This window comes from Rhinatrema bivittatum, chromosome 15 (assembly GCF_901001135.1).
Source record: "Rhinatrema bivittatum chromosome 15, aRhiBiv1.1, whole genome shotgun sequence".
Lineage (NCBI taxonomy): Eukaryota > Metazoa > Chordata > Amphibia > Gymnophiona > Rhinatrematidae > Rhinatrema > Rhinatrema bivittatum.
In genome coordinates this window covers 62590466-62605630 of record NC_042629.1, presented here as the reverse complement: position 1 = coordinate 62605630, position 15165 = coordinate 62590466, and the positions used below count along the sequence as shown (strand labels likewise).

General features: G+C 48.2%; 1 protein-coding gene across 18 annotated transcripts in view; it reads right to left on the bottom strand.

The window, feature by feature from the left end:
• HSPG2 (heparan sulfate proteoglycan 2) overlaps window positions 1-15165 on the bottom strand; it is a 266429-nt gene that overhangs the window by 96906 nt on the left and 154358 nt on the right. For 14 of the 18 annotated variants that reach the window (XM_029578876.1, XM_029578880.1, XM_029578878.1 and 11 more), the window contains 11 exons: window positions 14422-14504; window positions 13757-13897; window positions 12906-13097; window positions 12543-12581; window positions 8869-8970; window positions 7025-7318; window positions 5767-5856; window positions 3639-3722; window positions 1495-1587; window positions 852-932; window positions 189-419 (listed from right to left, as the gene is read on the bottom strand). In XM_029578876.1, coding sequence (XP_029434736.1) covers window positions 189-419; window positions 852-932; window positions 1495-1587; window positions 3639-3722; window positions 5767-5856; window positions 7025-7318; window positions 8869-8970; window positions 12543-12581; window positions 12906-13097; window positions 13757-13897; window positions 14422-14504 — 1430 coding nt within the window. The remainder of the gene's footprint in view (window positions 1-188; window positions 420-851; window positions 933-1494; window positions 1588-3638; window positions 3723-5766; window positions 5857-7024; window positions 7319-8868; window positions 8971-12542; window positions 12582-12905; window positions 13098-13756; window positions 13898-14421; window positions 14505-15165) is intronic. The other 4 variants (XM_029578888.1, XM_029578889.1, XM_029578894.1 and 1 more) reach the window with 1 other exon arrangement.

Below are 15165 nucleotides of genomic sequence, written 5' to 3'. Positions count from 1 at the left end.
CAGAAAGGACTCTTTACAATCTGAGATACCTTTCACTGGAGACCATTTCTTCCTCATGACATTTAGACCATGCACCATTTCTTCTTCAGCGTAAGACCTCAAAAAGTCATGTACAGAGTCTTCTGTGGCTAACTGTTGGTTCCCTAGAGCTCATCAGAACCCCTATGGGCAGTGAACTCTGCACTTACCTGGCAGGAAAGTCCAGTGTAGCCAGGAGGGCACTGACACTCTTCCACCTCCAGCGCTCGCGGCAAGCTGGTGTACTGCGGCACAGCCGTCTCCATGCTGACGCCGGTGATGCTGGCAGACACCATGTCCGTGGAGTACGTGGCCCGAATAAGAATCTCGTCCAAGTCAGCCAGCACCATCATCAGGTGCTCGCGGGTCGCCGGCTGCCCGTCAGGACGTTTCCAGTATTGCTGTGAGGAGAGGAGGAGAAAGCTCGCTGCCAACCTTGGTCCAACTCAAGAGCATGGGGATGCTCACCTTGAGCTAAAACGTTAACGTCTTCAACAGCAAGTCGTGATCCGGGCAACAGCCAATCAGTTGCCTTCACTAGCCTGCCCATGCAATACTTATTTAATTAGAAAGGTCCGGCGGCAGTACAATTAGGAAAAATGTCATGATTTACGATTCCTTTATTGCACTTTTGAAGACCGCCTTCTGTTGATAAAGACAGTTTTATATGTAGAGTATACAACTTGTGTCTGCCTCATACGTGGGGGAGCAGAGTTCTGTATTTGAGCACTGTGGGGGAGGGAGAGGGAGGGGAGGGAGCGCTTCAGCTCTCGGGCCACAGCGGGGAGCCTACGCACTCAGACGGGATAAAGAGCAGGCCCCGTCACTCTTACCTCTCGGAAAATAATCTCGAAGTTCTTTCGCTCCCTGGGTCGCAGTTCGGGCTGATACGCCACCAGCATGATATCGTTGCCCTGAGAATTAAAAAAAAAAAGAGAAGGTGACCACAGATATAGCGGGGGGGGGGATGGGGGGGATGGGGGAGACGACAGCTGGATTAACTGCATTTCCCTCTCCGGCTTTCAGTAAGAACAGAACGTGATGGCAGATAATGCTGGCGGCTAATAATGTGGAACTATTTGGCCCCTGCACATTTTTAAGTGCCCTGGGGTTCTGGATCTGAAGGTGTCTGGGCTCCAGAACCTTCCCTACACGTGCATGAAAACATGGCACAGGGAGATTTCTCTTTCAAGCGATAATTACAGATTGATCTGGAGTTGTCAATTTAATCCCCATTTCATTTCATCCAAGAAGGAAAATAAAGACCTCTGCAAAAAAACAAAACAAAAAACAAAACCCCAAAACGGATCTACACAAAAGGTAACCAAGAATATTTGCAAGAAGACGGAAGTCCAGGGCCACGGAGAGGAGGACAGCACACGTCCGTGAAACCGCTTTGCTCACCTACAGCCCCCAACGCGTGCATCACTGGGAGCGTACGTGAAGAGCGCTAGCAAACGCGTTCAAGGTCATTACCGTGATCTGCACGTCCGCGTCGGGCAGCGCCGACCCTCGCGCTCCAGCGTTGTAGGACAGGGTGTAGCGAAGCCGACCGCCGTACGCCGCCACCTAAGAGAAAGGAAGATTTTTCAGCTTCTGCACGCTGCAAACCAGTTGCCAGGGCTTGCCGGCTGAGGTTCAGATCTTTGCAAGCCCTCGAGATTTCACTTTGAATCAAGCCCCCACTCCCCTCCCCCGACCCGCAGTTCTCTTAGAGTTGCCAGCAGAGGGGGGGGGGGGGGCCAGCGGCAGCCGGACCGTTGCCCAGGTCACTTCTGGGGATCCGTTCCCCTCTGCTCTTATCAAAGTTAAAAGACTCCCACAAGTTTTATTATTAAACTCCTACAACTTAAAACACTGAAGGCTGCTGCTGCTGCCGATGGTGTCTCTTACCACTTGAGAGCGTCACTGGGCACAGATTTCAGTCACCTCACTTATCGCATTCTGCGTTACTCCCTGCATGACCGGACTGTCTGGTACAGCGAGAGACCCCTGTAACGCACAGCACCTAATTCTTCCAGCTACGTGCTGCAACAGGGGACACCATGAGCCCCCAGGGCAGAGAGAGAGAGAGATGCTACTATCGCAAAGCAACCTAAAGGATGCGTCAGGAGAACCAGCGCTGCCCAGAAAGAGGACTGAAACCGTGAAACTGCATCTGGATCGCTGCCGGGTATCGCACCACCAACACGGGTGGAAGATCCCCGTGCACTAATCGCCAAATGTGACACACAAGGCATCGGCGAGAGGAGTAAATGCTCCGCATTTATACAGGATGCCGGGCGTTACTGTATCCAAGCTCCCTTCCAGCCGAGGCAGAGAAGGATGCAACTGGAGATCTGGGCAGCAAGCACTGCTGCTATGCACCTACAGCCCAGCCAAGCAACCACAAATGCAGTACTTGAACGATGCGGCACATGTACTCCTGTGCGGTCGCCACCGTCTCGTTCAGCAGGCTCGGTGGGTGCTGGCGGCCAGATGTGAAGCCTTCCCCTCCCCCGACTACAGAACCAAGGAAAAAGGGGCTGAGATCTGGTGCCACGAGCCTTCATGCGCAGCCACCTGGGGAGTCTTCCTCTATTTTATCTTCCTCCCCCTTCCCCCGAGGTACCCAAGTCTGACCACTGCAGTGATGATCCTGGACCAGGAGCCATGCACCAGCTAAGTTATCTGGCCAGCTCCAATATTCAAAGCTAGCCAGATAACTTTGCCATCTGGACAGTGACTGAATATGGATCTCCTGGTGTCACCCTTAAGCAATAACCATGACTCCATTCACCTCCCCTCCCCAGGGGCTGTGAATGCTGTCCACCCCCCTCCCCCAAAAGCACCTCCAGCTCCAGCTGACCTAGGGAGGGGGAAGACTTGACTCGGGGATTGAACTGGAGACCTTCTGCATAAAAAAGTGTGCAGCGCTTACCACCTGAGTCCCCAGGCCTGCCACCAGCAATCCAAAACCTAATATAGCAGACCCCAGCACATGATGCCCAACTGGCTCACCCAGGCTGCCCAGTTGCATATCCCAGCTGGCAGACGTAGAAGTCTGACCACCTGCCTTTCTGTTTCCATGCCTTTTGGTTCTCTGCCATCCTGGGTAGATGAAAGCTTACAAGTTGCTCCAACACCCAAGTCCCCACCATCTCACCACAAAGCTCCGTAATAAATCTCAGTAGCAACCAAAACTAAGGAAGCTGTTGAAGGACAAATTCTCTGTTTTGAAGGTTAGTTTGCAGGTCTGTGGATAAACAGGGTCTCATCTGCGCTCTGCACTTCATCAGGACCGTAATGTCCCGTGCTTTATGGGATGCTCCCATCTCAGGAGCCAACGCCTCCGGAGGGGAGAACTACTACGAAAATCGGGAGAGCTGGAAGGGACGACGAGGCAGCAGCTGGAGGGAGCTTCTCCCGCCGCCCAGGGAAGGAGCTACTCCAGCCACATGAGCAAGGGGCACCAGGGATATAGGGAAGAGGCAGAGAGTGGTGAAGTGTGCGCTGCCTTCCCCTTCTTACCCACTTCCCCGTCCTCACCATCTCCCACTCCAGCCCAGCCCAGCATAACCCACACCCCTGTTCAGAAACTTCCAGCTAAACTAGCACCCCTGGATTATTCTCCCCATTACCTTGTCACCTAGGAAAGCCTCCGGTAGCTGCCAATAGAAAACACTTTCAGGAAGCAGAGAGAAGCCCTTGTAGACAAGAGAATACTGGAAACAGAGAAGGAGCAGGAAAAATAAGAAACAAGGTCACAGGAGCAAAATCCGAGGTAGTTTACTGCAGAGGAAGACGAGGAAGAAAGGGCATTTCATACAGATATGATTCTCCAAAGCTCTGGCATTTTTCTGGCAACGGTGGCCTTTTCACCTCATGCAACCTGCTTTTTACTGGCGTTGCCAGCATTTTCAGCCCTTGAGACCATCGCATGTATGCGAGCATCCTGCAAACCCTCCCAGCAGAGCTCTGAAAGTCCTCAGAGGGCCTGGAAGTTGCTTTCAGGCTCTCAGTGACCACAGGCAGAAGCCGATAGTGAAAAGATCCAAGGGGCCAAGTTAAGGAATTAGGAACCCGGGTCTGGAAAACTGAACATTTTTCCCCGATTTCCTAAATTCAGCTGCAAATTTTTATTTGCCTCCTAAATTTAGGTGCCTGTGAAGTGGGTGGAGCCAGGGAAAAGAAGTTATGTGCTCAGCACTTATCCCCACTTTGAAAATTTAGTGTCGAAAGCCTTGGTGCTCACAACCTTCTCAGTTTCGTGCACCAGAAATCGAGCTTTCAATATTTCCTCCTGCCAGATGTATAGAATTTTGTGCACATAACCTTTATAGGCACGTAACAATTTATCCGGACAAAAAAAAAAGTGGCTTTCCAGAGGCGGCGCTACAAATTTGCCAGCGAGTGCACAAATCGCGTGCACGCTTTCTGCGGTTACTTGCACAAGTCTGGGCTTAACTCTCCCCAGGCACATTCAGGGGGAGACTTGTGCACGCAAGTCACACTGAATATCCTGGAAAATTTACCTGCATAGCTTTCGCCACTCGCCAGCTCTCTGAACATCAACCTCCTCGTTTTCTGAGTATTAGCTTCAGAGTCTAACAGTAAATTTCCAGCAGCCAATCACTGACCAGATCCAGACGCCTGCCAGAACATGCAGCTCAAAACACTGATTGGTCAGTCAAACCTTTTATAATTCAATTTTCAAAAAAATACTAGGTGCTGCGGCAATGGACTTTTATCCACAGAGGCTAAGTGCCCAGGCCTGCCCACAGGGGAGGCTCTCGCCTTCAGGAGATTTGTCTTCCAATGCAGGCCCATCACCGGGAGGTGGGGCTTCCCCCGCTACATGGACCAGTGTTTTGTTGTTCCATATGCAATGGCAATCTGCAAACTGAACAGGAAAATATCACCGCATGCAGGGGGAGAGGGGGCCGAGACACAGAAGAGAGTCCGGAGGTGGACATCTCCGGGTCCAGGGGACTCCACGTCACCCAATCCAGAGGTGTGGCGCCAATTTTATTCAGCGCTCTCATGAACTACCAGCTCTGTGCGCCTGCCCCAGATGCCCTGGCATCCCGGTAACCTTAAGCAGGCCACTGACACCTGGATTCCCTTCTCCTCTCAGGACAGACAAACCGTGCAGCCAAACACTCGAGTAACAAACAGGTATCTGCTAAAGCTTTAGCATGCTGGGGTTTTTTTGACGTGTTGGGCACCACGAAACATGGCACACCTGCAAAATTCTTCTTTCTTGTGTTCTAGTTCTGGCTCTTTGGTCTTATTCATAGATTCCCCTTTTTACTTGTCTCCGCATATTTTATTCATATGTTTTGAGACTTTTTTTTAAAAAATAAAACTGTGGTTATTATCACTGTTCTCACTGGGTTAAAAATTAAGCTTTCCGGAATCTATTTTTCAATTGTTAGAGCATTATTATCCAATTAGCAATGCTTCCTCTTTATTTTGGAAAGGCTGCGCTGACCCTGCTGCCATCTGAGTACTTGAACCTCAGGCCTGATTAGATGGCAGAACAAAAAAAAAAAAACCAACTGAATATTTATCACATGCAAGGTACCTGTGTCATGATTTATAAGCCCTGCTCACGCGTGCACGCGATATATCTGCTTTGATTGGCTGAGCACCTACACACGTGTGGCACGTGCTTCTGGTTTATCCATGCAATAAAGGCCTGGGCCATCTGCTCCTGCCGCCAGCCACATGCACCACACAAGCCACCTTTGATAGCTTCACCGATACCTTCTCCGCACTGTGAACCCTGGCGTCTCTCGAGGAGAAGAGCAAGTTGCTACTCTCCGACTGGGGCCTGGGAGCATTTCTACTGGGAGCCTTGAGCAGGAGAAAGAGAGAGGAGAGGTAAGAGCATTGAGAGGTGACAGCCCGTTACTCAGCAGATCATGGCCTGGAGGAGAGGACACGTACCAGTGAGGATTCTGTTCCCCAGTAACAAACACAGAAGAGGCAATGGATAATGCCGGGAGAATGTCTACAATTCCTAGAGCCAGTTCAGGACCTTTTATTATTAATAATACTCATAATTTGTATTTTGAATCCACCTTTCCAAATTATGCTTAGGGCGGATTACTGCATTATTAGAATTCAGTTACAGTAAGTCACTTCCCCAAAGAGCTTACAATCTATGAGGCAACAGGAGATTAAGGGGCCAATATTCGAAAAGAAGGTGAACGCCTAGATTTAGGGTCCTAAGTTAGCCACCTATTTTCAACCAAACTAAGTTTTCAACTGAAAATTCACATAAAATGTAGGTCTGCTATTCATTTCCCTGAATTTAGGCTCCTAAATTAAGTGCCTGGTTCTGCAAATCAGTGCTAATCTCCTAACTTTGTCTTCCCGCCCTAACTCCACCCCCGTAGCCATCCCCTTTTAGGAGCTTAGTGAAACTAGGAGTGTAAATTTAGGCCACCCAGCCCTAGTAAATTAAAAAAAAAAAAATGCAAATTTAGGAGCCTAACTCTAAAAGTTAGGAGCTTAAACCCTTTGAAAATGGACCCTTGAGTGACTTGCCCAAGATCGCAAGGCACGGCAGTGGGATTCGAACCCTGGTTTCCCTGGTTCTCAGCCCGCTGCTCTAACCACTAGGCCATGCCTTTACCTAAATGCCCCGGAAAGCCTAAATATTTTCAGAAAGGAAACCTACTGAAGACAATTCTGGAGACACTGAAGAACAGACAGCGTTGGAGAGGAAGGAGATAGCTGATGGCTCTGTAGCAAAGGAGGAATGATCTTTATGGGCACCCAGAAAACCGCTGAACTAAACGGTCAACATCCCAGTCTACCCCCCCCCCCCCCCCCCCCCCTATGTGCCAGGAGCCTTAGTCATTCTTTTACTGGGTAGGGCAACCATGTCAGCTCTGATCAATCAGTTTCCCTTATTTCTGTCCAACATCTCAAAGCTGTCTCGTGATATACTCGCTGTCCTAAACTCTTACAGAAGAGGCAACAAGGCATCGCTGGGAAACGGTGATGGGATTCCTACCTGGACATCAGAAATCCTAGAAACGTAACCAGGCGCGCCAGATAAAGAAGGAGGCAAAGACGAAGACCCCGCGGCAGAGCGGGCAGAGGCAGCAAGAGCAGGGTGAGGAGGAGGAGGTGGTGGCGGTGCAGGGGGGCCTCCCGGCGGGGGTTTCCTCGGCGCTGGACCCCCCCGAAGAGGGTGCGTGCTCTCGGGAGGAGGTGCGGTCTGAGACGAGGCCGGCCGCTGGGACCGGAAGCTGGAGAGCAGGTTCCAGACCGCGCTGTCGATTCTCTTCTGCTCTTCGTCTACTCCCTAAGGGGGGGCGGCCATGCAGAGGAAAGAAGGAAAACGAAGGAGGAGAGAGAGAGAGAGACACAAATGTATAACAGAAGCAAAAAGTAGAGCAGGAAAGCATCCAGCCAGCCTCCATCCCTTTCCAACGGGCACCGCAAAAACAGAAGACCACGTGAGAAGAGGACACGGGAGGAGGCAGGAGAAGCTGGAGGGAGCATCGTAATGGTCAGCACACTGCCAAGCAGGTGAGCTGGGCACAAAGGAGCTGCCTCAAGGTGTCCTTAGGCAAGTGCAGGTCGGGAGCGCGGCACAGCCACGGCAGGGGAAGGATCGACGGGGGAAAAACTGCCCCCCCCCCCCCCTTCTTCCTAGGTAACAACTAAGCAAGCAGTGCATAGGCCGTACCGGAGGCCCAACTACAGCCCCAGGAAGCACCCCCCCCCTTCCAGCGCAAAGTAGTGAAAGGTGGTAAAAAAGGATGGAGAATTCGTCTCCACCTCTGGCGGGGGAGTGGGGGAGGAAACAACCTCATTCTGATGGTTCTGTGACTTGGCATCCATTTTCCACAGCCTCTTCCCCACCAAGGAAAGTTAACTGCCATCAAACAGGAGAAACCCAGCCCTCATTCCCCGTCACCTTATTTCTCTACCTAAGCGATTTCTTCCCCTTCGTGTGACGGAGAATACTGGGAATATCAAGTGCAAAACACCCTCCAAGCATTCTACAGCGTTTCTTAGCTGCTGTAGTACGGCCCACACTACGCAACGTCCCAAAACCGGGAGATAACGCGAGTATGTCCGGCCGGCGCGTGCCGCCCGCGTACGCGCGTTATCTCCCGGTACGCACACAAATAGGAAACTGCAGAGAAGGTGCGGGGAGTGCGGGGGACATGGGCGTTCCGGGTCTTTAACACGAAATATGCGTCACCGGGTCCCCTGCTGCATAACCTCACTGCCGCTATGGATGGCGTGTAAGTAAGAAAATAAAAAGATCTAGGCCGGTCAGCGGGGTTTTATGGGTTGGTGCTAACAGGGTAAAAAAAGAGGCAATTTAACTAAGGGAGCTAGGAAGCCCTATCCCTTAACTGGGCGAACTGGTAATTGTATCGGCGCACGTGTCTACTAAAATCTTCCCACTTACACAGTAGATGCGGCATTTGCACGCAGACGTGCATATAAAATTGTGCGCACATGTACAGCCTATTTTATGCCGTGCGTGCATATACGCATTGATGTTATAAAATGGCCACAAGCCGGCAAACGCGCGTACATGTGCGCCCATGCACTGGTATGAAAGGTACCCTCCTCCCTGTGTCCTGGGCCGTTGTCCCATGTTTTCCTGAATTCTGATTCTATTTCCCCCCCAACACCACCCTCTGTTGGGAAGTTTTTCAATGCAACCTCCACCCACTCTGAGAAGAAATATTTCTCTGTGTGGCTCCTCCGTCTATCCCCTTTCATCTCCTTGTCTTCTATAAGTTCCTTGCTTCTTGTGCATTATTAAACCTCTTCTTTGAATACCTCTTATCGTTTCTCCCCTCTCCTGCAGGGGGCATATTTCTCACATACCTTCGCAGCTCGTCGGGCTCGGGCACGGAAGCCCACCGAGTCCGGGATCTTCCCAGCAGCCACATCCTTCCTCAGTTGCTCTTCTGTCAGAGACGTCTCATTCTGACGGGCGCGGGAGGGGGGCACAAGAGGGTATTTAAGCCGCTTTAATTCTTTTCTTCCCAGAGAGTTTCCGAGCAGCAGCGACCCACGGGAATCCATTTTTCAAAAGGTTCAACTGACTAAGCTTTGGGAGTTAGCCGGTTAAATCCTCTGCTTTTACAACATCCCCACACCTACTGCCCCGCTCAGTTTAAACCCCCCCCCCCCCCAAATTCATGAGGTGGGCAAATTCAGCCAGGCAAAAATAAAAAAAACAGGGATGGACAGCTCCCGAAGCGTTTCTGGGGTGGATTTATGACTTTGCTAGATGGCACTGATGTCTAGCGCTGTCTGAGCTTAGGGGGGGGCAGCGCAAATAGGTGCAGTGAATCCAGCCGGTCTTTGAAAATCAAGCCCGGTAGTGTCAATGTAGATGTTACAGGGTGGTGAAATGCTTCGGCAGCCTAGCTCACCACCCCTCAACCCCCAACCATGCCCGCGCGGGCCCCGGGGGCTGTTTATCCCCATGTTAAAGTGATTCAGACGCTCTTATCTAAGCCGATTTCTGGGTCCAATGGAACCTTTGTTTATTTGAAGAGGGAAATTTGGAAAAGGAGTTACTCTGTTAAATGCATTGGGCCAAAAACTGCCCCCACACAGAGCGTGGTTTCACCAGGCAGCTCCGCTGTATGCAGCCATGGTTCCCGTGGGAGAAAGCAGTCCATGTATAACTGAAATTTCAAAACACATGCATGCAGTTTCTCACCTGCCAAACCCCCAATTCTGCAGGGACATGCCTTCCGAGAATTTCCAAAAGGAAGCTACCCGGCTACAAAAGGTTTCCCTGTACTTTGCTGCTACTCGGCTTAATGGAAATTGCACCCCCCACAGTCCCCAACAAGCACACCAATGTCGCACAATTTAACTGAAACACTCCAGATCCACTGGCACAGTAACATGCACATGCAAACGTAAGCTTGGTTACATTGAAATCGTCAGTTCAGTGTGCTGCGGCAGTCAAAAAAGCAAACAGAATGTTGGGAATTATTAGAAAAGGAATGGTGAATAAAACGGAAAATGTCATAATGCCTCTGTATCGCTCCATGGTGAGACCGCACCTTGAATCCCGTGTACAATTCTGGTTGCCGCATCTCAAAAAAGATATAATTGCGATGGAGAAGGTACAGAGAAGGGCGTCCAAAATGATAAGGGGAATGGAACAGCTCCCCTATGAGGAAAGACTAAAGAGGTTAGGACTTTTCAGCTTGGAGAAGAGACGGCTGAGGGGGGATATGATAGAGGTGTTTAAAATCATGAGAGGTCTAGAACGGGTAGATGTGAATCAGTTATTTACTTTTTCGGATAGTAGAAAGACTAGGGGGCACTCCATGAAGTTAGCATGGGGCACATTTAAAACTAATCGGAGAAAGTTCTTTTTCACTCAGCGCACAATTAACACTATCAAGTCAACTGACAAAGCAAAGCACAATAAAGGTTCAGGCTTAAACACTCGCATTCCTGGGGCAAGGCAGGGTCCATTAAAGCCACGCAGAACTTTATCCGTTCTAACAGTTCACAAGGCAAAGAAACAGAACATAATGTGGCCAGTAAGAAATGTGTTCTAGGCCCTTTGCATCAAGGATACTCAACAGGTCGGTATGGAACTTATCTTGCAACAGTAAATGCACAGAGAAAATGTTGTAAGCAAATGATATTATATCTTTATAATTCTGCAAACCCCTCTTTTGTCATACAGACAAGAAGGTGTTAGGAAATATATCAGAATTAATCTCCCATTCTCTGCTTCATTAAATTTTCCTTATTAAGGCTCTGCTTCAATTCCTAAAGCCCAATTGGTGACTCGCACGTGCAGGCTTTCGAGACAACACCCAAAAAGCTCTAACAGGGACCTAGAGGAGGGCAAGATGATGCCTCACATATCTTCCCTTCCTCAATGTCAGAGCTTGCTATGCAGTTTCTCCATAATTAGGAAGCAAATGCTGGTCACTTTCTTTACCTGGAATGCCACCTACTAAAATTAACACTCATGAAGCGTGTGCACTCCAGCACCGTGCCAAAGCACAACCAGAAGGGGTAACACTGAGGAGTACAGCACCAAGCCATACACAGCAGAACAAAATACACAAGCTTTTGGGGATGTCCAAGCTCCCATAGGTAAGTTCTGCCCTCCGGATCTATAATCCATCATATGCATGAAGATCATAGCAATTTGGCCTTCTTGATATTCCACTTTAAAGATGGCACACACGTTGCCAGGCCAATCTTTTGGAACAGATTTCCTGAGCAATTGCAGCTAACTACTTGCATGAAGACTTTTAGAGAACTCTTGAAAACACATCCATTCCAATTAGCCTTTTTTGCTATGACTTCTTAGCAGATATGGAGCCGATATTCAATTGCTCCGTGGCTACATAAGTTAGCTGGATATAGCTATCTGGTTAACTTAATGGGGATATTCAGCAGCACGGCTGTACCACTGTATATCCCAGCTATCTTAAAGTTATCCAGATAAGTATATCTGGCCAACTTTAGGACAGCCCTAAAGCATGATATTCAAAGTTAGCCGCTTAACTTCTGCAGCTAACTGCTTCACCTGGAAAATGCCTCCCACCCGCCCCTGGAACGTCCCTGACTTGTGCAGATAAATTCTAGCCACATAAGTCATTATGTGGCTAGAATTTAGCCACATACGGCTTTGAATATAGCTGGGTAGCCATTTAGATGGATACATTTTCAGTTATCTTCCTAAATGGCTTATGAATATCGACCTCTATATGACCAGTACACAAGAATGACATGGTACATCACTAAAAATGCTTAGCTGTGGGTCACCTGCAGATGATCATCATGTAGGGAAAAATGATGATGTATAAGGGTGCTTTGAAAAGGTTTCTTTATGAAGCCAGACTATTTCTTCATCGCCACCAAACTAAAGATATAATTATAGCAATGAGAATGCATCGATCAGGCTTGTAGGAATAGGGATTACACTAATCAGACTTGTAGGAATATCCAAGGCTGCTAAAATGCTAAAAAGTATGTTAAAGGTCAAAAAGTATGTTAAGGTCAGCACTAGGTTTCGTTTCTGCCTTCTGGACTCAATTTACAAGAAATCATATGACTTATAAGAATCCAGTCTTATTAGCTTATATGAGATAAAATTATAATGCCAACCAATTAGGTAAATGTTATGTAAACAAACTAACTCGCTGGTATGTAAATTAGAGGCAATGAAGTATTTAATTAACTGGAATGGCTTGGGAACTCTGAGCTGGTATTTAATCTGCATTTCTTGCCAAGCACTGCTCCTATTATAAGATATATTATAATAAAAGATTAATGATTTTTTTCTTACTGGCTGTTGGTATTGTTTACTAGCAACCACAACAGATGTATTTGTCTTTTTGATTGGTTAGAGTTTGCTTTTACAGATTTTAGAGTTGTATTCTTGTGACCCACCTTGACCTTCATCTAGTGTAGGTTATAAATTTAAAAAATAAAACAAACAGTTACTTGACCACAACAGACAATTCTCAGCACACCAGCACCCCACTACATGCTGAGCAAAATACCTTATGTGCACGACGCATCCGGGCAAAATAGGTCTCTCTCTATATTACAACAAAAATAGAATTATTCAAAAGACAAAGAGACAGTCACAAACTCCTCCTCCCCAAAAATATCAAACCAGTACCACGCGTATCTAGGGAGCAAAACCAGGTGCATGCTGCCTGCCCCTGTATGGCAGCACATTGTGCTGCCTCAGTATAGCATTTTAGCACCTCTGGCTCTGCAATTCAATGTTTAGCTAATTTTGAATGACTCTCTCAAAATACCGCCTCCACAAAGACTATTGGCCACGAGGAGCTCAAGCCACAGGGATATGAATCACCTCCCCTCCTCGCACACTGCACTTTCCTCCAGTCACACAGTACCTTGTCTCCCTGGTAGCTCTCTGGCAGTTGCCAGTAGTAAGAATCGTGCCCCAGTTGTCCAAATTGACCATAGGAGAGCTGTGGCCCTTCATTAGACATCTCCACAGTAAAGCCCGTGGAAATGCGCGTGCTGTGCTGGCGGTTCGTCAGGGCAAAGTTCTGGAAGTTTCCAGGGAGGAATGGGCTGGTTACCTGAGAGGATGGATTGAAATGGCAGAAGCATTAATGTCAACGCATGCTGTTTATTTCCTGTGGTTTCTCACAGCAATTCCCGATTACATGCTGCACACAAATATCAAAGTCAGCTGGACGAGTTTTGGACCTGTACTGATCTTGTGTCACTCAATATAGGTAATGCTAAGAAAATATTATACACTTTATTTAAGGGGGAGGTGATAAACTCTTCTCCCACCCGAGTGCTATTGCATGATATTGTGTGAGCATCCAGGAGATAAGCAAGGACCAGCAAAAATATAGTTTTACTCCCGTCTCTGCTCATGGTTCTCCTCTTAGCCAAAATATTGATCAGAGAGCTGATTTAGCACAGAACAGTGGTTCTCAACCCAGCCAGTCAGGTTTTCAGAATATCCATAATGAATACGTATGACAGAGATTTGCATACCGTGCAGGCAGTGCATGCAGTGCTCCCTCATGCATATTCATTGTGGTTATGCTGAAGGACTGGGTTATTTTTTTAAACTTGTATTTCGCCTTTCTGACAACAGCACTCAAGGCCAGATAAATGCAAAATGATGAGGTGACCAATCCAGCCCCTCCCCTCCTCTCCCCTCCCCCCATGGTGTCCTTTTAATTTAAGCTCAGTGTGGAATGGAAGGAGATGGGGGTCTTACCAGATCACGGTAATAGGAGGTGCTGGTACACAGCTGGGTGACCCCCATGCAGAAGCAGGGCAGGCAGCCCTCCTGGTTCTCTGAGCTCAGGTGGAAGTGGTGCGATCGGCAGCTGCTGCAGTCCGGACCCTCCACGTTGGGCTGAGAACGGCGGAAGGAAATGACTGGATTAGGGGAAGGAGTGGAAGGGATATGGAGACCTGCTGTAAAAACCCCTTATTTATTTAAAACATATCCCGCTGCTTCCGAATTGTGTATCCGTTCAGCGCGGATGCCTTAATGCCAGTACAACTGGCAGTCATCTCCCATTAACAGAGTGGAATAGAGGAGAGCGCTGCGGGGCAAGGAGGAGGTGCACTGGCAATGCTGTGAGACGAAAGCTCATCCAGAACCAGAGAAAAATCTCATAAAATAACCAGAATGATCAAATCAACCCCGGGGTTTTATTAAAGCATAATCCACTGCGGTTCAGCACCATGGTCTGGACAGCTCCCATGAAAGATGGCCAGCCCAGACATCTCACAATTAATAGCTCTTTTCAAAATGTTCAAAACATTAAATAAATAAATAAATAAAAGCAGCACACTTCTACATCGATAACAAGTTAATTACAGAAAAGAACAAAGAAAAAAAAAAAGTACATGACATTCACTTTGCATAATCACCTTGCATTGGCAGTGCCCCCTGGCGTCACACCGGGTACTAAGACTTCCACGGGCATCACACCTACAGCTCACACCAGAGTCCACTATTAAGAAAAAAAAAAAAAGAAAGCAATGTCACGGTGCCCAGACATTCTCCCATCGCACTAGGTATCTGAGGCAGAGCCACATTTTATTCCGTTGATGCGCAGCTAATAAAAATGAATGAAAGAGAGGCCAAGAACTTGTTCGGATGAATTTGAACACACTAGAACGTTGGGAGCTGGTCATTTTTTTCTGGGAGAAGAGAAAAGTTATAGACAAGAAAGACACTGTACATAGAGATGACAACTGGCCCAATTTCCTAATTAAAGATTCCAGGACATGCTGATGATAATAGAACACAGAACAGCCATATACAAAGGTGACATTGTGCACAGCAATGGGTCAGGCACAACAGATCAGAAATCCTCTTGCCCAAGGCTGTGCAAGATTGCTTCTCTTATCTCATAGTCCAGTGCCTCCCAAATGCAGTACTCGAGAACTTCCCAACAGGCCTTGTGGTCATCACAGCCAAGTGTATTTCATGAACATTCATTATGGATGTCCTGAAAACCAGACCTGTCTGGGAGAAGGCCAGGGCGGGGGCCGGAGGGGCGTAGTTCTCAGAGATTGATCATCTAACTGGTTACTTAGCAGTAGGCATTTTAATTTTTCAGTTGTCTTCCTTTTATCCTTTACGTCCAAAGTTTTAATTCATACACCACA